Here is a 24,200-nt window from a genome sequence, read left to right on the forward strand (position 1 = left end):
TGTTTAATAAAAAAATATTATTAAATATTATTAAAATATGAGATATTAATACATATCATGAGATTAAACTTTTCATCTTAATATTTCTAAAAATATAAAGTTTAACCATTTTTCCCATCCTAATTTTGTGTATTTTAATTGCAAGCGTGCAAAATTTGGCAGTCGGGAGCGAATAATATGGAGTTTCACCCATCAGGAGCTTCTTAATCAGGAACTCAACTGGCTTGTCGAGGAATCTCCTGATTGGGGGAGCCCAGTAAGCTCCCATGGCCAGACACACACTCAGCCTAACCTACCTCACAAGGATGTTGTGAAGATAAAATGGCAGAGGGCAGAACAATGTTGTAACCCACATTAGGTCTCCACTGGGTGTAAATATGTAAATGAATGGATGAATGTGTTAGTCTTTATCGTACTACATGACTATTTTGGTTGCAGCAAACTTGCTTCCCTTGGTCCCATATCCCAACACACAAACCACTACACCACATTGCCTCTCTTACTACTTTTCTGCATACAGAGATGTTTTTTTTTTTAATCTGTATGTGGGAGAATGAAACCATACATCAGTTCGATATTCCCTCACATGCAATTTGAAATGGTTTGTTTCAGCATCACATGTTGAGCTAGGTTCCCCACCACTGCCTCAGCAAATGCCAGGAGATTTGGGGGTTGGGGGTGCCTGGGGAAGGTGGCGTTTCAGGAAGGCTGTGATGTTATTCTCCGGTGACACTCCAAGCTGCATCCCCTAGTCTCTATGGTCTTTACCACAGAGACTAGGGGATATTCCTAGAGTGTCACTATGTGGAGGCCATTTGTTCTCTCCTACTCCTCAACTGCTTGCGGGTGGGAAATTGGAGCTGGGGGTGATTAATCCCCCCACCCTGGCTGAGTGAATGGAAGGCCTAGATTGAGCTGATGGTTCAGCTAAGCAAAAAAAGGAGGAGCACTCGCTGTGATCTATTTCTACTCCACGGGATTTTAAACATGGCTAGATCAGAGGGCGCTCATCTGTTACAATGATCAATCGGGCTGCCATCTGCGGGAGACTCCGACATACCCCACCCGCAGTGGGACGCAAGTTCCCTCCTGCCGTTCTCAGTGACAATTATTCTTTTTCTACCACAGGAGACTTTGGTTCTACCATCATTCATGTCTGAGCAAACCTGCGGCAATTGCTGAAGGGGGGCCATAGAGGTGGAAAATATGTTCATAACTGTCAGGCCTTCCCTCCGTCCCAACATTTGTCAGAGCAAATTAGGTACATTTTGTTTACATCGGACGAAATAGCAGCTCTGCTGACCAGGGCAGGAAGCCAACAGGGGGAAAAGCCAGTCCCATAGGAGGCATTTGCCGGTGTGTCCTAAGAAAAGAATGGGAGAAGCCAAACGGATTGATGCCATAATTTGGATTTGGTACACTTTTAATATTTCATGCAAATCTTCGTCCAGATAGTGCATTTTTCAGAACTCTGACGTTCCACATGCGGCAGTTTTGGAACTGGTACTTTTCCATGACATTCATTAGTTGGGAGATGTGTCCCAAAGAGATACAGATGTTGCACAACGATTGCTTTGTAGGAACAGCAGACGTAACTGGAGACATCTCTGCACTTAACTAGGTACTACTGATTTACAAGGGCTTTTTGGAAGGTGCAGGGCAGAACTCAAAGATGGAGGCACGCAAATACCAAACCACTTAATCTTATTCTGCCTGTTTTTCAAGCCTAACTAATTCTCTGTCCTTTAGATGAAAACAGAGACTGAATAATATAGGGTTGCCATTTTCCCACTGGAGGCAAAGGAACTCCTGTCACCAGTGGGTCCTTCCCATAGGGTTGCCAGGTCCCTCTTCACCACTGGCGGGAGGTTTTAGAGGCGGAGCCTAAGGAGGGCATGGTTTGGGGAAGGGAGGGACTTCAACGCCATAGAGTCCAGTTGCCAAAGTGGCCATTTTCTCCAGGGGATCTGATCTCTATTGGCAGGAGATCACTTGTAAGAGCAGGAGATCTCCAGCTAGTACCTGGAAGTTGGCAACCCTAACTTCCTACCTCTGCCCAGCTGGGCAGTGGGAAAAAATGGGGGTGAAATGAGGGTGCGATTGCCAGTGTCCCATCGCACTGATGTCACTTCCGGTGTGGATGGAAGTGACATCAGCACGTCAGTGGCAACACGCTGATGTCACTTCCTGTCATGCCGGAAGTGACGTTAGCAAATTGCCGGTGATCTCATTGCATCACCAATGAGGGGACCCCTTCCTTCTGGTTGCCAGCCTTGTGCCAGCAACCCTACAGTAATAATTCCTGAAAGTAGGGTGTATATCGCTGAATAGGGTTGCCAGGTCCCTCCTCCCCACCAGCAGGAGCTTCATTCTGGTGGGGCTGGGAGGGGTGATCAGTGCAATAACATCACTTCTGGATTTACCCTGGAAGTGACGGGGATGCTCTATAGAATTGCCAACTCCCAGGTACTAGCTGGACATGTTCATGGAGGAGAGGGCTATTCATGGCTACTAGTCAAAATGGACACTAGTCATGATGCATGCCTATTCTTGCCAGGATCAGAGGAGCATGCCTATGATATTAGGTGCTGTGGAACACAGGCAGGATAATGCTGCTGCAGTCGCCTTGTTTGGGGGCTTCCTAGAGGCACCTGGTTGGCTACTGTGGGAACAGACTGCTGGACTTGATGGGCCTTGGTCTGATCCAGCATGGCCTTTCTTATGGTCTTAACTACGGTTGCCAACCTCCAGGTACTAGCTGGAGATCTCCTGCTATTACAACTGATCTCCAGCCAATAGAGATCAGTTCACCTGGAGAAAATGGCCGCCTTGGCAATTGGACTCTATGGCATTGAAGTCCCTCCCCTCCCCCAACCCCGCCCTCTTCAGGCTCCACACCAAAAACCTCCCACCGGTGGAGAAGAGGAACCTGGCAGCCCCAGCAACTAAAGCTGAGCCTCCATTTTGTTCCACTGCATATTCTGTGCTGGAACGTCTCGAAACAGAATAGCTCTGCCGTGCAGTTTTCTAACAATAGGAGATGTTTGATTTATACCTTTTTTAAAAAGGCTTGGTAATGGCTGCGAAGCGCTGTGGCTCTTACCCAAGTTTCAATCTGCGCTCTTCGACCAAAATGTTAGATGTAAGTGAATTCTTGTAAAATTGAGAGACAGGTTCCATTGCCATAAAAATTGATCGGTAGTTTTTGTCCTCAAATCTCGTAGCTCAAATTTTACAATGCTTCCAAGTGTAACTTTTTATATTTAGTCTGTTTTCCAGCAAGCCAAACAGCAACATTGATTACAAGAATTTTTATTTGCATTTTTGCACTATTTTCGGGGTTGCTTCTTAGTGGCTCGGTGGTAGATCATCTGCATGGCATGCAGAAGGTCCAAAATGATCAGGGGGGGCAGAGCAACGCCCCTCCTCAGGCTCCACCCCCAAACCTCCAGAAACTTCCAAGCCCCCAGCTGGCAACCACTGAATGAAGAGAGGCTGAAAAGGCTGCGAACTCCCCGCTTTGTCGGATCCAACCCAAAATGATCTAGTGCAGATGGACCCAGCGGAATTAATTTTGTTCTCAAAAAGATGCCTCCGGAAAGCACAAATATCCTTCGTTTTCAGCAGGGCTGAAATCCTGCCTCTTTCTTCCTCTGCTCAGATTTGCTGGCCAGCTAAACGAACGATGATTGCGGCTTGTTAAAACCGAGCAAATTGCTCCGCAACAAGGAACGTCCCTGTCTTCGCTTGGGAAGGGGGGTGCAGTACTTCTAGACCCCACAGGGTGGCGTGTCGCTTATCAAATGGATGGTGCTGGGGGGGAGGGGAAATCAAAGGCAAGAATCCAACCTCTCTGCAGTAGCATCTTCTTCTCAACTCTAGCTGGCTGGCCTCTCCTAAACGCTCTGTTCAGCCACACTTGTTCATGCGGGTCTGCTATTATTTGGTTATTTATTTAAAATATTTATAGCGCCATCCTCCGCAGGTTTACCCACTCCCATTGAAGTCACCGGGCTTAGAAGGACATGAACTCTGCTCAAGTTGGCATAGTTAGATCCTGCATCTTCTAGAATTCGGGTTGCCAACCTCCAGGTACTAGCTGGAGATCTCCCGCTATTACAGCTGATCTCCAGCCGATAAAGATCAGTTCACCTGGAGAAAATGGCCGCTTCGGCAATTGGACTCTATGGTATTGAAGTCCCTCCCCGCCCCAAACCCCGCCCTCCTCAGGCTCCATCCCCAAAAACCTCCCACCGGTGGCAAAGAGGGAACTGGTAACGCTATCCAGAATGGCTTAAGGAATTTTCGATGGAAAGTATTTTGTTATTTGGGGTGTGTGTGCTTTGCAATGCATGCATTGTCTGTCTTTCTTTCTTTCTTTCTTTCTTTCTTTCTTTCTTTCTTTCTTTCCTTCTTCCCTCCCTCCCTCCCTCCCTCCCGGGGACTCCAAGCAGCTTAAAACATTGATCTCTCTTCCTCCCTTTTTGCACAACAGCTCTGCAAAGTAGGCCACCACAGAGCTTCTATGGTAGAAATGGAGATTCAAACCCAGGTCTCATTGAATCATAGAATTGGAAGGGACCTCCAGGGCCATCTAGTCCAACCGCCTGCACAATGCAGGAAATTCACAACTACCTCCCTGCCACACCCTCAGTGACCCCTACTCCATGCCCAGAAGATGGGGGGGGAATCCCTCTAGGATCCCTGGCCTATCTGGCCTGGAAGGAAATTTGCTTCCTGACCCCAAAGTGGTGATCAGCATTACCCTGGACATGTCAGAAAGGGCCACAAGAGCCAAGCACTGACTCACTCCTTCCTGCCCTCCCTCTCATGATCTGCCTAAGTTCACAGAATCACCCTTGCTGACAGATGGCCATCTAGCCTCTGCTTAAAAACCTCCAAAGAAGGAGAGCCCTCCACCTCCCAAGGAAGCCTGTTCCACTGAGGAACCACTCTGTCAGAAAGTTTTTCCTAATGTTTAGCCGAAAACTCTTCTGATGTAATTTCAACCCGCTGGTTCTGGTCTGGTCCAATCTTCTGGGCCAACAGAAAATGCCTCCGCACCATCTTCTCTATGACAGCCCTTCAAGTACTTGAAGATGGTTATCATAGTCACCTAGTCTGACATTCTGTCTGCTACGGGACGCTGACTGACAAACCATGTCAGCTCTCTTCCCAGCAGTGCAGACGACCGGGACCAGACCCAGCCAAGCACACACCCCTCCAGCATCCTACAGATAAAAACAAGATGTGCTTTTAATGTCTCCATTCTCTATCTGGCTTGCACTCCTTCTCCCCCTATTGCAGTCCTTGAAGGCGGATCACCACCTGCTCAGTGCTTCATTTATTATTTTTAGGCACTAGCCTGCCCCCTGCTGATTTCAAAGCCTAACAGAAGAGCGTTTACTGTTCGGCTTCAAGAGACACTTGAAAGCAGTGTTTAATTGTCCTGCAATGTCTAATCTACCATTCAAATATCCCTCAGCATCTGCACTGCCTAGGTGTTCACCTAGGTGGGAGAAGGAGGAGAAGAAGAAGAGTTGGTTTTATATGCTGACTTTCTCTACCACTCAAGGAAGAATCAAAGCGGCTTACAATCACCTTCCCTTCCTCTCCCTACAACAGACACCCTGTGAGGTAGGTGAGGCTGAGAGAGCTGTGACTAGCCCAAGGTCACCCAGCTGGCTTCATGTGTAGGAGTGGGGAAATCAAACCCGGTTCTCCAGATCAGAGTCCACCACTCCAAACCACCGCTCTTAATCTCTACACCATGCTGGGGGAAGGAAAGACCCAACCTAAAACCAAAGTTGGGTACCCAAACGTTGGGTGGAAAAAGACTCAATTATGTATAGAAATATATATATATATATATATATTAAGGCGCTGATATTTATATTAAAAATATTAAACATTATATTCAAAGAAAGCACAATTTTAACTGCTGTGTGTTCTTTTAATATAATTTTTAATGTTTTAATATAAAGATTAGCACCTTAAAATAAATATATTTCTATACATAATTGAATCTGTTCCCACCAAACCTTGTGAAAAGATTGTATTCTGAAAATCTTGTTCATCTCTAAGGTGCTACAGGGCTCGAGTCTAGGTAAATAGAAGCTGAAGTTTGACCCAAGTTAGAATGGGTCTATGCCATGGGGAGATGGCTTTACCCTTTCCCACATGCCGTTTCCCAACCTCACTGTAAGCATACGGGTTGCCAATCTCCTGGACTGGTCATGGCAACCCCGGCAGATGTGTGCAGCAGCCTCTCCAGGCCAAGCGGCAAGCCTGTGCCGCCATGGAAAGGACTCCTCTTCATCCCGCGAAACCGGCAGTCAAAGAGCAGCAGCCAAAGTAGTCCCTCCAGCGAACCAGAGGGCATCCATGTTCCTGTGTATCCTGCTCCAGTGAAAGCCATATTGCAGGGAATACGTCCAGGCATGTAGCCTGCACCAACACCCCCCTTCTTGCAACATCGGACTAGTTCAGCAAAGCCATTCAGCAGACATTGAGATAACAATGATTCGCTCTTCAGCAACGATCTCCAGACATTAGCAGCGATCACACCTTTTGTTTCAAGCCATTAAGCCAATCAGCGAGACTCCTGACTTCTCCTGGGGTTGCATAAGTCATTGGAATCAGAATAGTATTTCAAAATTGTCACCACACCACCCCTCAGCTGGTCATTCATCCTTTTGTTTTAGCTTGGGAGCCAAGAGGGTAATCCAATTAGCCCCCACCCCCAGAAAGAGTATAACTGTGTCCTGAAAGTCCATACGATCCCTCCTTTAGGCCTGCCCCTCCATACTGCCCAGCACTCTGCCAGAGTGGGCATTTATGCTTGGACACATAGGGGGTCTCCCCCTGTTCCCTTTTTATCCCCCATAGCCGCATGGAATTCAGGACGGACAACTTCTCGGCAAGAGCGGTGCAGTATATTTCCTCCTCTGCCTGCCACATGGCAAAAGTCTCTCTATTCCTCTCTTTGATTCCTAGACTCTGTATGTTGTGTGATGTGTATGTGTAGTTTTGTATTTGCGTGTGGACATATAATCTGAGTAAATTCCTTTTAACCTAATTCCATTGCTTCTGCCTCTTTAGTGGTCATGGTATGGACTCCGGTAGACAAACCAAGACCACGGTTACACAACCCGGATAACCTACAAGAACCAATGAACTCTGACCGTGAAAGCCTTCGACAATATCCGGTAGACAAAGGTTGCATCCCTGCTTAAATTATGCCCATTGCCGGTTATTGATTCGCTAATTCCCCCATATAACAATTCATAACCGGGCATTTTGGATAACATCAGCAACCGCCAGGAGATATTTACTAGACCTGCCAACCTCCAGGTGGCATCTGGAGATCTCCCACGATTACAATTGCTCTCCAGGCGACCAAGAGAGATTCAAAACAAATGAAAGGAAGCATTTTTTCACACAACGCATAGTTAAATTGTGGAACTCCCTGCCCCAGGATGTGGTGATGGCTGCCAACTTGGAAGGCTTTAAGAGGGGAGTGGACATGTCCATGGAGGAGAGGGCTATTCATGGCTAATAGTAAAAATGGATACTATGTCATGATGCATACCTATTCTCTCCAGGATCAGAGGAGCATGCCTATTATATGAGGTGCGGTGGAACACAGGCAGGATGGTGCTGCTGCAGTCGTCTTGTTTGGGGGCTTCCTAGAGGCGCCTGTTTGGCCACTGTGTGAACACACTGCTGGACTTGATGGACCTCGGTCTGATCCAGCAGGGCTTTTCTTATGTTGCTATGTTCGTAAGATCAGTCCCCCTGGAGAAAATGGCATTGTGATGGCATTGTGTCCCTCCCCCTGTCCAAGCCCCGCCCTCCCCTGGTTCCACCCCCAAAATCTCCAGGTATTTCTTTTAAAAGAGAAAAAAACAGTGAATAAGAGGAATCAATGGTTGTGTGTGTTAAGTGCCGTCAAGAAGCTTCTGACTCATGGCGACCCTATGAATCAATGTCCTCCAAAATGTCCTATCTTTGATAGCCTTTTGGATGCACACTTTAACGTGGTGAGGGGGTTTGTGTGTGTCAGGGAAGCTGCGAGCAATACCGTAAGAGGTCTGGACTCCATCAAGAGACTAAACTCCTAGCAGAGTCACTCAGGATGGAATGGTCTCAGCTGAGAAGATGCATCCACCCCCTGAAGGGATCAATGGCCACATCCGCAGAAGAGAACCGGCAGTTCCAATGGTGGTGGGGGCAGAGGAATCCTTGAAGGTTAGCTGTTGGGCAGCAGCAGTAGTGGAAGGTGACCCTGGCGGAGGACCTTTCGTAGACAACGGCAGTGCCACTACGGCTAACCCTGGTTAGTACTGCGCAGAAGAAAGCACTGGTAAACCACTTCTGACCAACCTTTACCATGAAAACCCTATGATGAGACAATCAATGCTTTTATTTTATTGTAGTTTCTACACAGAATCTCGTAATGAACGATTAAGCTCCCTGTTGGTAAACAGACTGAATGTCTCAGGTTCTTTTAACATTCTCTATTTGTTGAACAATTGTTCGCCCCAAATATTGGAGATGGTGGCTCAGTTTTTAAAGTTTGTTTTAAAAGCCCGCCAAACAGCTAATCTGATGGCAGTACCCACAAACTGTATTTCTCAATGTAACTGCCTTTTAACCATTTTATAAAGGGCACCTTTAATGCTTTCCATTCCTTTTGTAACCTTTTGAAGTGTTTTTGTATGCCAGTAAAGGAATGATGATGATGATGATGAAGATGATGATGATGGTTAAATATATATAAAGTGAATCTCAGATAAAGAAATCCCTCTTCCAGTAACAGTGTGACCATGGAGGCAGCTGCGTTGCCCAAAGAGCAACACATAGTTGTGGGTTTTGCAGAAACCAGGAGCAGATCCTGTTTCCCTAACTCCGACTCCGACGCAGGACAGGGAGAATTTTGCCTGCCACGGTTTTACTCCGCGTTGCGCGGCCTGCTGGGAAAAGCTGCACACAGGAGACCGCCATTTAGAGAGCAACAGAATCTGGCAATAATAAATCCGTACCAATTTCAACACATAGCCCACACTGTCCAGTACGTAATAAGTGTTCGTGTGTGGGTATGCATACATTACCCTATACGTCAACAGAACAAAAACAAGTAAGGTTCCTCTTTAGCACTGCATATCAATGTTTGCAGTCTCCTCCCCTCAGCCACAATCGTCACGTTGTTTCTCATTAGAAATAGAGCCAGATGTTTTCTAAAACCGGCTAGATTAATAATTTTTGTATCACACCAGTTATCAAAACTCCATTACAATACATTTAAAAACATCAGAGTAGTGCTTCCCTGAGGCCCAGCATGGTGTAATGGTTAAAATGTCATTCTAGGATCCGGGAAACCCAGGTTCGAATCTCCACTCTGCCACGGAAACTTGCTGGGTGACCTTGGGCCAGTCACACCCTCTCAGCCTCGACCCTGGCAAGTATTTGGATGGGAGACTTTAAAGAAGAGGAAGAGTTGGTTTTTATACCATCTTTCCTCTACCTTTAAGGAGACTCAAACCGGATTACAATTGCCTTCCCCTCCCCACAGCAGACACCTTGTGAGGTAGGTGGGGCTGAAAGGGTTTGGAGAGAACTGTGACTGGCCCAAGGTTACCCAGCAGCTTCATGTGGAGGAATGGGGAATCAAACCCGGCTCTCCAGATTAGAGTCCACCGCCCTTAACCACTACACCACACTGGCTCTCAACACGATTTCCAGAGTAAAAGTTTTTGAGAGTCTGATGAAGGGTATAAGCTTTTGAGAGTCACAGCTCCCAACCTCGAAGCTTATACCTTGCAAATCCTGTTGATCTGTAAGTAGCTACTGGACTCAAATCTTGCTGGTTGTTCCACCAAGATTCTAGCATCCCTTGAAGTTCCTCAGAGGTCTTCCACAAGGAGGATTCCTCAAGTTTGCTTCCAGAGAACATTAAAGGAACAAACGGAAGTAGACACAGCCTGGCACGTTTCTTTCACCTGGCAAAATCGCTCCGTCTAAGCAGGTCTCCAAACTCACACAACACCCATCACCGTGTGGAATGCGTCAACAGATTCCTGCATTTACAATCACCCTCTACGTAACGCAGAGCCCAAACCATTACCTGAAAACAATTCAAGCTACTTTTCTGGCTCTTCTGAAGGCGCTGGTCCAAAGCCTGTCTCCATCGGAAAACTGTCAGGAGGGACGACCATTTGAGAGGGTTGCCATCTTGGCTTGGGGCTCTACACCCATCCAGAGAGCACCTTTCCTGGAGCGGCTGACACAAATTTCTGCAGGATGCGTCTCCTGTACTAGGAAGGCTCGCTTCCTCCATGGTTTAACAAGGCTGAATTCTTGCTCGCGCTAGCATCCATTTTCTCTCCCCCCTTTCAGGGAGTTTGCATTTTCCAGCGGTCAGGACACAGATCCCGAAGTCCAAAAAAAATTCAACGATTTTCTGTCTTGATACAAAACTTATCTGAAATCCTAACCGCTGCGGCACTCCTTTGGATGCCAGCTCTCTAATGCAAAAATTAAAACGAAAACAAATCCCTCAAAAAACCCTTCGACATTCCTGCTTGTTGACCTCATCCTGACAATTGATGGCAGTCAATTAATATTTGGAGCGTCCGCTATGAAGCGCGTCCAGATTTTCATTCTCATTTAGCTGGCAGCCACTTGGTTTGGCCTGTTCCTCGTTCCTTATTGCCAACATCCATACCCAGTTACAGAGATCACCCTTTCACTCTTTCCGCGACTCCCGGTTCCGACAGCGGCCGGTCCGTTGGCCTGCCTCGTTCCCCTGTCGCCAAAGGTCACTGGAGCGTTCCCACTCACAGTCATGCGGCGGACAATGAACATAATGAAACGAGCGCCGCTGACACATAGTCAATCCGCCCGATGGAAGCCAAACATCCGATTGGGAGAAAAAGTATAATTTGCTTGGCCATCTAATTAAATGCCACGGGGCCCATGGATTGGGCGAGATTAACAGGACTGTTTGATGGAGCGCACGCAAGGGCATGCGTCACATGCACTCGCTCGCCTCTGCCCACCAGCTCAGCACGCTAACACAATGCTTAAGAGACCACAACCTTCCAATTTTATTTATTTACGCCATTTATTAAGGTAAAGGTAATCCCCTGTGCAAGCACTGGGTCAGTCCTGACCCATGGGGTGACGTCACATCCCGACGTTTACTATTCAGACAATGTTTATGGGGTGGTTTGCCAGTGCCTTCCCCTATCGTCTACACTTTACCTCCAGCAAGCTGGGTACTCATTTTACCTACCTCGGAAGGCTGGAAGGCTGAGTCAACCTTGAGCCGGCAACCTGAAACCGACTTCTGTTGGAATCGAACTCAGGTCATGAGCAGAGCTTAGACAGTATTACTGCAGCCTACCACTCTGCACCATGGGGCTCTTACACCATTTGTATCCTACCTTTCCCCCCCCAAAGGGGCTCAATTCTTTTCTTTTTTTTCCAGAAAAAAATGGACAAAGGTAGATTTGCAGTCGAAATGAGAGCATCAAGCCTTCTGCACCTTGAGAAGGATTGGGGGGCTAGAGCAGCTGCCCTATGAGGAGCGGTTAAAACGCTTAAGGCTGTTGAGCTTGGAAAGAGGGCAGTTAAGGGGAGACATGATAGAGGTCTATAAAATTCTGCACGGTGTGGAGAGGGTGGACAAGGAGAAGCTTTTCTCCCTCTCTCATAAGACCAGAACGTGGGGTCTCAAATTCCCAAGTTCTTGTTTGATGTCCCCCTTCTCTTCGCTAAACCCGCGAATCATCTTTTGCCCACCATTTTTGTTGGCTCATGTCAATTTTTCCAGATCCAAATGGGCACATTTCCCAGTGCGATTTGTATCTAGGGTTGCCAGGTCCCTCTTCGCCACCGGTGGGAGGTTTTTGGGGCAGAGCCTGAGGAGGGCGGGGTTGGGGGAAGGGGAGGACTTCAACACCATAGAGTCCAATGGTCAAAGCAGCCATTTTCTCCAGGTGAACTGATGTCAATTGGCTGGAGATCATTTGTAACAGCAGGAGATCTCCAGCTAGTACCTTGAGTTTGGCAACCCTATTTGTATCTGAACTTGAGTAAATGAAAAGTTAAAAACATAAGAACATAAGGAAAGCCCTGCTGGATCAGACCAAGGTCCATCAAGTCCAGCAGTCTGTTCACACAGTGGCCAACCAGGTGCCTCTGGGAAGCCCACAAACAAGGCGACCGCAGCAGCACTATCCTGCCTGTGTTCCACAGCACCTCATATAATAAGCATTATATTCCAACTTTACAAGCCAAAGCATAAACATATATAGGCAAACTGATATCAGGATCTCACAGAACTTTTACGCCAATTACACAATGACATTGGTTCTTGTAGGTTATCCGGGCTGTGTAACCGTGGTCTTGGAATTTTCTTTCCTGACGTTTCGCCAGCAACTGTGGCAGGCATCTTCAGAGTAGTAACACTGAAGGACAGTGTCTCTCAGTGTCAAGGGTGTAGGAAGAGTAATATATAGTCAGAAAGGGGTTGGGTTTGAGCTGAGTATTGTCCTGCAAAAGTATTGTCCTGTAAGTATCAAGATAATGTGCTAATGAGGGTATGGTATGTTAATATGGAACCATTGTATCCTGAAGTGATCTGTTAATGTGTGTAATCCAAAGCTAATCTGCATGGCTATTGTTGAATGTTGTCTTTGTCTGGAGGTTTTTCAGGGCAGGAAGCCAAGCCTTATTCATTCTTAAACTCTCCTCTTTTCTGTTAAAGTTGTGCTGATGTTTATGAATTACAATGGCTTCTCTGTGCAATCTGACAAAATAGTTGGTAGAATTGTCCAGTCTTCCGGTGTCTTGGAATAAGACCCTGTGTCCTGTTTGTGTCAGTCCATGTTCAGCCACTGCTGATTTCTCAGGTTGGCCAAGTCTGCAGTATCTTTCATGTTCTTTTATCCTTGTTTGTACGCTGCGTTTTGTGGTCCCGATGTAAACTTCTCCACAGCTGCAAGGTATACGATATACTCCTGCAGAGGTGAGGGGGTCTCTTTTGTCTTTTGTGATCGTAGCATTTGTTGTATTTTCTTGGTGGGTTTAAACACTGTTTGTAGGTTATGTTTTTTCAAAAGTTTCTCCATCCTATCAGTGACTCCTTTAATAAATGGCAAGAATACCTTTCCTATGGGAGACTGTTTTTCTTGAGTTTTCTGATTTTTGTTTGGTTTAATGGCCCTTCTGATTTCATTCTTGGAGTAGCCGTTTGCTAGCAGTGCGTGATTTAGATGATTAGTTTCTTCCTTGAGAAACTGTGGTTCACAGATCCGTCTTGCACGGTCCATTAATGTTTTGATTATTCCTCTTTTCTGTCGGGGGTGGTGGTTGGAGTTTTTGTGTAAGTAGCGATCTGTGTGAGTTGGTTTCCGGTAGACCTTGTGACCTAACTGAAGGTTTGATTTACGGATGACAAGGGTATCAAGAAATGGGAGTTTACCCTCAATTTCCTTTTCCATGGTAAACTGAATGTTTGGATGGATATTATTAAGATGGTTTAGAAAGTCCATTAATTTTTCTTCACCATGGCTCCAAATGGTAAATGTATCATCTACGAACCTGAACCAGACTGTAGGTTTGTAAGGTGCTGATTCTAATGCTGTCTTTTCAAAATATTCCATGTAAAAGTTTGCTATTACTGGACTGAGTGGACTTCCCATAGCTACTCCATCAATCTGTTCATAAAATTCTTGATCCCATAGGATCTGACTATATATTACTCTTCCTACATCCTTGACACTGAGAGACACTGTCCTTCAGTGTTACTACTCTGAAGATGCCTGCCACAGTTGCTGGCGAAACGTCAGGAAAGAAAATTCCAAGACCACGGTTACACAGCCCGGATAACCTACAAGAACCAATGAACTCTGACCGTGAAAGCCTTCGACACAATGACAACTCAACACTACACCAAATTGTAACCAATAGAAAAGCAATCTATACTACCTGAAGAAGAGTTGGTTTTTATATGCCGACTTTCTCTACCACTTAAGGAAGACACAAACAGGATTACAATCACCTTCCTTTCCCCTCCCCACAAAAGACACCCTGTGAGGTAGGTGGGGCTGAGAGAGCTCTAAAAGAGCTGTGACTAGCCCAAGGTCACCCAGCTGGCTTCATGTGTAGGAGTGGGAAAACCAATCTGGTTCACCAGATTAGCGTCCACCGCTCATGTGGAGGAGAAGGGAATCAAACCCGGTTCTCCAGATCAGAGTCCACTGCTCCAGCCGCCGCTCTTAACCACTATACCATACTGGCACTACACCTGCTTAACATACTTTTAAGAATACTACTACCATTATCTATCTCACTCTCCTAGGGTAAGAAGAATTGCTGGCTGCTACGTTTATGAATACAGAATATGTGTTAAAGGTTAGTTTGCCCTATGAGGCGAGGAATGCAGACTTTGGGAGACTTCATCTGAAAGCGCAGATAACAATGCTGGATCAGAACAGGAAAAATCCAGCCGCAAACGATTGCTGAAATGCATAGACAGTTAATTATTTTATTTATGTCATCTAAAACATTTAATAGCCACCTTTCTACCTTATAGAACTCCAGGTGGCTTACAATAGAGATAAAATGAAATACACGAAATGCATTAAAAATGTACATCACAATTTAGGACAGCAAAATGTGGTCCCAAATAAAACTATCTGCAACTATCTCCTAAAGATCGAAAGTGAGGGGATCAGGTGTTCCCCACTGAGGAGGTTGTTCCATAATCGTGGGGCTGCCACTGAGAAGGCCTTTCTCAGGTACCCACCAAACGAGCATCTTTGATTGATGGGACAGGAGAGCCTCCCCCTGTGATCTAAATTCCCAGGTGGGAACATATGGGAGGAGATGGACCTTCAGATACTCTAGTTCCAAGTTGTATATAATAATAAAACTCCATCCTCCATTACTCCATCAAAAGCCCTTGCAAACTAAATGGCCTTAGAACTAGGGTTGCCATCTCTGGTTTGGTTAATACCTGGAGATTTTGAAGGCAGAGCCTAAGGAGGGTGGGATTTGGGGAGGGGAGGGACTTCGATTCAAACTCCAGCACCTGGAGGTTGACAACCCTACTTAGAACACTAACCCAACATGTGTAAGGGAGTTTGAATGCTAACTGAACTACAAGCTGAAATAACTATATAATCCCTCGGCCATGTCTGTATTCACTGCTCCAGAGTACCAAAAACACTTCTTGGTGAAAGAAAAGTAATTTTCAGGTTGTACAGGAGCCACAAATCATCCTCAGCAGAGGATAGTTCCACCCTATGAACCAGGCGATTACAGTTTCTGACTACAGATATTTGCTTCTGCTTTGTGAGCTGAAAACCGAACGAAAAGCTTCCCAAAGCGGTAGTTGAAATAACTGGGTTGTATTTGTTGGAACAGGCAATGGCTGATGTACAAAGAAGAAGAGGAGAAGACCCTGCTGGGGCCAGCCAGAGGGCAGTTAGACAGGATACCGAGGTCAGCACCTTCTCTCCTGTTCAGTGTCTTTCCTTGTCTGTCTCCAGATTGCAATTCTTAGGGCAATATCCTCCTCCTTCTCAGTACAGTTAGTCTCTCTCTCAGCTAGCGATGTAGTTAGGATGCCAACTCTGTCTCTCCACTCTCAAGTATTTTAGTTCCTGAATAAAGCTTTATCTACACCTTTATCAGGTTAGGATCATAGAGTTGGAAAGGACCACCAGGGTCATTTAGTCCAATCCCCTGCACAATGCAGGAAATTCACAACTACCTCCCCCCCACACACACACAGTGACCCCTACTCCATGCCCAGAAGATGGCCAAGGTGCCCTCCCTCTCATCATCTGCATTAAGGTCACAGAATCAGCACTGCTGACAGATGGCCATCTAGCCTCTGCTTAAAATCCTCCAGGGAGGGAGAGCTTACCACCTCCTGAGGAAGCCTGTTCCACTGAGAAACTGCTCTGTTAGAAAATCTTCCTAATGTCTAGAAGGAAATTCTTTCGATTTAATTTCAGCCTGTTAGTTCTGGTCTGATCTTCTGGGGCAACAGAAAACAACTCGGCACCCTCCTCTATATGACAGCCCTTCAAGTACTTGAAGATGGTTATCGTCCCCTCTCAGTCTTCTCCTCTTCAGGCTAAACATACCAAGCTCCTTCAACCTTTCCTCATAGGACTTGGTCTCCAGACTTTCTTGCCCTCCTCTGGACATGTTCCAGCTTGTCTACATCTTTATTAAATTGCAGTGCCCCAAACTGAACACAGTACTCTAGGTGAGGTCTAACCAGAGCACAGTGATACCATCACTTCGCATGATCTGGACACTATACTTCAGTTGATACAGCCCAAGATCACATTTGCCTCTTTAGCTACCGCATCACACTGCTGACTCATGTTTAGTGTTTGGTCTACTAAGACCCCAAGATACAAAGGTTGTGCACCTTTGCTGTGTGAATTACTCGGCCAACAGCATTTCAGAGTCAGCTTGAACAATTTCAGATTGGGAAGATGAACAGCAGGGAGAGAGGTAGCCACACGAAGACTGTTTATGTTTCCCCTTGCGCATCGCTGGACCCGAGCCAGGATACTTACAGATTTCTGTGCCATTTTGTGTTTCCTCATACCCCCCCCCATAAAATGTACATGCTTCTCAAATGTATCATTGCACCTATAAATATTTCTGTACTTCTACAGCATTCACATTTGTTGGGAAGAACAACACCAACTACTTAAAAATGTAGCTGGCGTGATTTTCTGCCCAAATGATGGAGCAGACTTGTTCTCTTTCGCTCCCAAGAGCAGGGCTAGAACTAATGGGTGGAAATTACAGCGAAATTAGCATTTCAGCTACATAGTAGGAGAAGCTGCATAAGAACATCAGAAGATCCCTGGTGGATCAGACCAGTGGTCCATCCATTCCAGCATCCTGTCTGACTCAGTGACCAACCAGTTCCTTTGGAGGGCCAACAGAATGGCATAGAGGCTGAGGCCTTCCCCTCATCAGAAGAGCCCTGCTGGATCAGACCAGTGGTCCATCCATTCCAGCATCCTTGTCTCATTCAGTGGCCAACCAGCTCCCTGGAGGGCCAGTGACATCACAGAGGCTCTTCCTCATGGTGAGAGCAGTTCAACGATGGAACAGATTGCCCTGGAAACTCCTAATCACTGGAGGTCTTTAGGCAGGGACTGGATCTCATTCAGTACGAGACACTGTAGCTGTGCCTTCCTGCATTAAGGAAAAGGGTGGACTAGATGACCTCCCAGATACCTTAATACTATAGGGATAATGAGAATGAGAAGAGACCCTGAGGGGCATCTGATCTAATTCGCTGGAATACAGCAGGATAATCTTAGATATATAAAAAAGCAAGCCCGACAGATGTCAGTCCAGCCGTTCCTTGAAAGAATCTAAGCAAGGAGACAGCCCAATACCCTCAGGCAGCTGTGCTAAGAAAGGCAGAAATGCCTCGCTTTGATCATGTCTCAGAAGGCATTTATACTATACCGCTCACAGACAACTCTGACCTCAATTATCCTAGCCTGCACGCATAGAAAGCATCATGCGAGTGGGATTCTGCTTCACCTAATGAGAAGAACAGGCCTTCTGCGCATTTTATTACACAAGCACGCTGCAGAACCCGACAACCGAGCTTTATTTGCCTCATTTGAAACCATTCCATTTGTATTGAGTGGAAGGATCTTGGATTTCGATTAAAAAACTGGATTTCAGCCCTAGAATCTGATTGAATTCCTGGGCTAACTGTCCTTTAGTCTACTTATATTTCACCAGGTTGGTGATTTAGTGAGAGCCAGCGTGGTGTAGTGGTTAAGAGCAATGGTTTGGAGAGGTGGACTCTGATTTGGGATGGCAGATTCCCCCACTCCTCCACATGAGCGGCAGAAGCTAATCTGGAAAACTGGGTTGGTTTCCCCACTCCTACACACGAAGCCAGCTGGGTGACCTTGGGCTAGTCACAGCTCTGTTAGAGCTCTCTCAGCCCCACCTACCTCACAGGGTGTCTGTTGTGGGGAGGGGAAGGGAAGATGATTGTAAGCCAGTTTGATTCTTTCTTAAGTGGTAGAGAAAGTCGGCATATAAAACCCAACTCCTCCTCCTCCTTCTTCTTCAATGTTCTTTTAAGAATATAAGAACATAAGAAAAGCCATGCCGGATCAGACCAAGGTCCATCAAGTCCAGCAGTCTGTTCACTCAGTAGCCAACCAGGTGCCTCTAGCAGCACCATCCCCCGCCTGTGTTCCACAGCACTTAATATATTCAGCATGCTCCTCTGATCCTGGAGAGAATAGGTATGCATCATGACTAGTATCCATTTTAACTAGTAGCCATGAATAGCCCTCTCCTCTATGAACATGTCCACTCCCTTCCAACTCTATGATTCTATTCTATGATTCTATGACCAGGGGAGGGGCTGTGGCTCAGTCTGTAGAGCATCTGCTTGGTATGCAGAAGGTCCCAGCTTCAATCCCTGGCATCTCCAGCTAAAGGGACGAGGCAAGTAGGTGTTGTGAAAGACCTCCGCCTGAGACCCACGGGCACCATGTTGGGAACCCTTGCACTACCCTGTCCAATGTTTTCTGGGAAGGGAAGGAGGGAGTTCAGGGGTGGGGATGACCCGTTTCTCAACTTCTCCTTGGGGTCTTTCTTGCTGGGTCCTGTAGGACAGCATCTCAACTTCGCATGCGGAATTCCAAAATGTGCCTTTTTTTCAAATTCAGATTTCACACCTGGGACTTCACGCAGACGTTTTTGCAAAACCAAAGAACGTTTTGCATTTAAAAATAATTTGTATTTATTGCTCTTTCATTTCACCTTGATTCCTATCAGATGTGAGTAGAAAAGGCCACCTTCTAGAATACGACCGCAATGCGAACAATACTGGCTTGTCACCGTCCAGATTACATTCAATACCAATGGGAGGTTACAAGATTAAAACTGCCGTCACACAGTTTAGCATCTCCTCTACATTTCTCCTTGGGCGCCGCAGGATTCAGGAGATAATTAGCATCGAGGCTAGCAATCCCTGAGTTGTGTTTCTTTCTTCTGTCACTGCGTGATAAAGCGATACCCCTCCTCAATCAGGCGCCACGCGAAATTCAAAGGCTAGGGGAAACACTTTGATGCTTTACTGTATAATTGTACGGTAATGAAACCTGTCTAAAAAAGAACGTTAGAATTGAACGTTTTGAGCTGGACCGAGAAAGTTGGCACAGAAAAAATAAATATTGGGGGAGAAGAATGATAGTGATCTAAATAATAGGTGAGGGGTATTTAATTATTCAGAAGCTAGATGATCGCTCGAAAGCCTATGTTGACTGTTGGGAGAAAGAGATGACACACACAAAAACGAGAAACCTTTAATGGGTAGGGTTACCAACCTCCAGGTACTAGCTAGAGATCTCCCATTATTATAGCTGATCTCCAGCCGATAGAGATCAATTCCCCTGGAGAAGTCCCTCCCCTCTCCTCCCCAAACCCCACCCTCCTCAGGCTCTGCCCCAAAAACCTCCCGCCAGTGGTAAAGAGGGACCTGGCAACTCTATTAACTGGAGGGAGGGAGAAACATAAGGGCTTTTATTGACACCCTGGGAATGAATGTTAGAATATTTTTCAATTTTATCCATTTTAAGATGATAATTTTATTGCTTTTATTGATCTTATACCTTTCTATCTATGGGCAGTCTGTGATTCTGCAGTGCAAAACTATTGAGTCTGGAATTTTTGATGTGTTGGCAAGTGATTGGTCAGTTGACAGTATTAATGAATTTGAATTTGACACCCTGGGAGGTAGGTGGGGCCGAGAGAGCTCTAAGAGAACTGTGACTCACCCAAAGTCACCCAGCTGGCTTCATGTGGAGGAGTGGGAAAACAAATCCACTTCACCAGATTAGCCTCCGCCACTCATGTGGATGAGTGAGGAATCAAACCCGGTTCTCCAGATCAGACTCCACTGCTCCAAACCACAGCTCTTAACCACTATACCACACTGGCAGGCAGCATGGTACAGCCTGATCTTGTCAGATCTCACAAGCTAAGCAAGGTCAGCCTTGGTTAGTATATAGATGGGAGACCACCAAGGAATATGAGGGTTGCTATGCCGAAGAAGGGACTGGCAAACCACCTCTGTTTGTCTTGCCTTGAAAAACCCATAAGGGGTCACCAAAAGTCGGTTGCGACTCGATGACACTTTACACACAAAGATATGATATATGATGCCCCAAAATGAAATCTATGGCATACACTGTGGGTTCCATCCTGCCACTCTGCTCATTGTGCATGAGAAACCTTCCGCCAGAGGACGAGCGTCGCCTAGCTGAGCATCCTGGTAGATTAGAACCGATTACTTTTGGAGCAAAAGTTCTCGTTTCCTCATTTGGAAGCATTTTCTCCGCCACGGGAACAAAGAGTGCCCAGAATCAGAACTAAGGCCGCAAAACAAGCTGCTTCGAGGCGGATTTGCTTCTAATTCCAGTCACAGCGGCCAAAGACCCTCCGGTGACATTTACTTAATGAACTGCTGTTCTTGCCACGCGTCCCGGAGCGCATGTGCTTAGATCAGTCTGGACACAGCGCTTCCAAGATGAACAAGATAGCTGGTTGGCAAAATAGCTAGCCTCTTTCGTCGACGGTACAAACTTTCTGCTAAAAATAATGCAGCACAACACTGACTAGAGAAACTCCCGGCAACAGTTTTCCACCAAGTGTGAAATACCGCTCTGGGCCCAGCCTCGGTTGGGGTAAGAGCGGGGTACCCATTTAATCAAATAAAAGGCGTCCCATCATTTGACGGATGCGTCTTCCAGCACTGTTTTAAAGCAATACCGATCCGTTCTTTAATTCACCGCAAGACTCAGATGGACCGACTCCAACCACAGCCGTTTACAAAGTGGGCAGCCCCACGTGGAACAACCTCCCCAGGGAGGTGCACCTGGCCCCCTCCCTTTCTGTCTTTAGGAGGCAGCTGAAGCCACCGTGGTGTCGTGGTTAAGAGCGGTGGTTTGGAGCAGTGGAGTCCGATCTGGAGAACCGGGTTTGATTTCTCACTCATCCACATGAGCGGTGGAGGATAATCTGGTGAAGTGGATTTGTTTCCCCACTCCTCCACATGAAGCCAGCTGGGTGACTTTGGTTTAGTCACACTCTCCCAGCCCCACCTACCTCACAGGGTATCTGTTGTGGGGAGGGGAAGGCGAATGTAAGCCGGTTTGAGTCTTCCTTAAGTGGTAGAGAAAGTCAGCATATAAAAACCTCCTCCTCCTTAGGATTGCATTTGATTAAAGTAGTCCTAAATTGTGAATTTAAAAATGGTTTTATGTATTTTTATTTTATGTACTCGCAATAATGGTTATAAATTACAGGCAGAAAGGTACCGGCTGGATGTTAGGATTATTTTACAGTAGGAGTAGTTCAGCAGTGGAATGGGCTGCCTAGGGAGGTGGTGAGCTCCCCCTCACCGGCAGTCTTTAAGCAGAGGCTGGACAAGCACTTCTCAGGGATGCTCTAGGCTGATCCTGCATTGAGCATGGGGTTGGCCCCTTCCAACTCTCTTTGGCCCCTTCCAACTCTATGATTATATGTATTCTATGTATTTCATTAACATTGTAAGCGACCTTGAGCTTCGTAAGGAAGGCAGCTAAGAAATAAATCAATAAGTAAATCAAATACAAAACCCTACGGCCTTTCCAGCCTGTTGCTCCACCCCTCCCCGCCGTAACTGGAATCTACCCTTTTCCATCCTTATAGAATATTTGCTCTTACTGTCATCAGTTTCTGTTTGGTCCAGCTCTGGGACAGAATTCCTGCTCTGCATGTTCAAAGTCAGTAGGGTTGCCAGCTCCGGGTTGGGAAATACCTGGAGATTTTGGGAGCGGAGCCTGAGGAGGGTGTGGTTTGGGGAGGGGAGGAACCTCAATGCCATAGAGTCCAATGGGCAATGCAGCCATTTCCTCCAGGTGAACTATCGGCTGGAGATCAGTTGTCATAGCAGGAGATCTCCAGCCACTACCTGGAGGTTGGCAACCCTATTAGGGACCCCTGTGCCCTATGATCTGATGAGATCTGGCTACCCTGGGCCATCCAGGTCAGCGCACATCACCTGCTACCTGAGCCTTTTCAATGGAGATGCTGGGCATTAAATAGAGGTCCTCCAGCATACGGGGAAGATGCTCCACCACTGAACCATGGACCCCTCCAAGTTGAATCAACAAAAACAGAGTATGACTGCAACGCCGAAGAGCACCAAACCCTACCCTGAGCAGGATTAGGTCTGAACACATCCTTGGCAGTCAGCTGACCTCTGCTGTTGACTAAGACAAAGGACAAAATGCCACATGCCAGCTCCTTCAAAATCACGTTACGCAAGCCTAGGGTTGCCAAACTCCAGGTACTAGCTTAGGGTTACCAGGCCCCTCTAAGCCACCGGCGGGAGGTTTTTGGGGTGGAGCCTGAGGAGGGTGGGGTTTGGTGAGGGGAGGGACTTTGATGCCATAAAGTCCAGTTGCCAAAGCGGCCATTTTCTCCAGGGGACTTGATCTCCATTGGTTGGAGGTCAGTTGTAACAGCAGGAGATCTCCAGTTATTACCTGGAGGTTGGCAACCGTATACTAACCGGAGATCTCCTGCTATTATGACTGATCTCCAGCTTATAGAGATCAGTTCCCCCAGAGAAAATGGCCACTTTGTCAATTGGACTCTATGAAATTCCTCCCCTCCCCCAAACCCTGCCCTTCTCAGACTCCCCCCCCCCCAAAAAAAAACCTCCCGCCAGTGGCAGAGAGGGACCTGGCAACCTAGACAGGCCGCTAATACACAAGCATTAATTTTCAAAACACAAAGCAAGAACCACAGATTTCTGCTTTATAGCCTTCACTTGCCTTTTCCCCCCAGCAACGGGCTTAAAATACTACAGAGCTGATCGGACTAAAGTCGGGGCGGGGGGGGGGGTCCACAAAAACAGTCTCTGGAGAATGTGCATTTCGATACTCGTGCGGCTTACGATGCAACTGAATAATTGGTTTGTAACAGTGGACCCTTTGCTTGCATTGATAAGCCCAATTAAATGCTTTCCTTATGTATTATCAGTTGACAAATGGAACTGAATAACTAGGGTTGCCAACCTCCAGGCGGTGGCTGGAGATTTCCTGCTATTATAACTGATCTCCAGGCGACAGAAATCGGTTCCCTTGGCGAAAATGGCCACTTTGGCAAGTGGACTCTATGGCATGGAAGTCCCTCCCCTCCACAAACCCCGCCTTGCTCAGGCCCCACCCCCAAGATCTCCTGGTATTTTCCAACCCGGAGTTGGCAACCCTATGAATAATCTAGAGGCAGGCTCAGCTTTTGCCTCTGAACATTTTCAAGGTGAAAACTGTGGTTTGTGTTGGCATCAAAAGCACGCTGAAAAAACTTTCTATCTTAATGCTGGCAGATGGCAGAGAAGATGAATGAATTTTTTGCATCTGTGTTCACTACAGGTTTTGTGGGGGGCAGGAGAAAAACTGAAAAAGAAAAATAACACCTTGACTACTTATAGGAAGTTCTTACCCTAGAGTTCCTGGTAATACCTGGAGCTACCCAGAAGTGACAAACTCTATCTCTAGGGATCGCCGTAAACACTGTGGTGAAACCGGACTGCTCATTGTGGAAGGTGTGGGCCTGTACCCACACCATAAGCACTATTTTCAGGAAGGGAGTCTGAGACACTGAGTCAAATTGAGATGATCAGAGATAAGTTTCTAGGTGGGAGTCCTGCCAGTTATCTCTGTTGCCCACCGCCACTCTGAGTGTTGGGTTGCCAGGTCCCTCTTTGCCAGTGGCGGGAGGTTTTGGGGGCAGAGCCTGAGAAGGGAGAGGTTGTGGGAGGGGAGGGACTTCAATGCCATAGAGTCCAATTGCCAAAGTGGCCATTTTCTCCAGGTGAACTGATCTCTATCGGCTGGAGATCAGTTGTCATAGCAGGAGATCTCCAGCCACTACCTGGAGGTCACCAAAAAAGCAACAGTACCCAAGCTCAATGTACAAAAAAATATTACTAGTGACACAATAAAGGAATACATTACTAGTGATACAACTAGTGACTCAATAAAGGAAGCCACAGCCTTCAATTTGCAAGATCTGAGCAAGGCTGTCAAAGATAGGACATTTTGGAGGACTTTCATTCATAGGGT

At 46.6% G+C, this 24,200-nt stretch overlaps 1 protein-coding gene across 4 annotated transcripts in view; it reads right to left on the minus strand.

The window, feature by feature from the left end:
• The window catches only part of DLG2 (discs large MAGUK scaffold protein 2), a 970,480-nt gene that overhangs the window by 394,579 nt on the left and 551,701 nt on the right, over window positions 1–24,200 (minus strand). The window contains exon 8 of one of the 4 annotated variants that reach the window (XM_056858113.1): window positions 18,395–18,404. The exons of the other annotated variants lie outside the window; for them this stretch is intronic. Within the exon in view, the coding sequence (XP_056714091.1) occupies window positions 18,395–18,404 (10 nt within the window). The remainder of the gene's footprint in view (window positions 1–18,394; window positions 18,405–24,200) is intronic. 4 annotated transcript variants of the gene reach the window in all.

This window comes from Euleptes europaea, chromosome 12 (assembly GCF_029931775.1).
Source record: "Euleptes europaea isolate rEulEur1 chromosome 12, rEulEur1.hap1, whole genome shotgun sequence".
NCBI lineage: Eukaryota > Metazoa > Chordata > Lepidosauria > Squamata > Sphaerodactylidae > Euleptes > Euleptes europaea.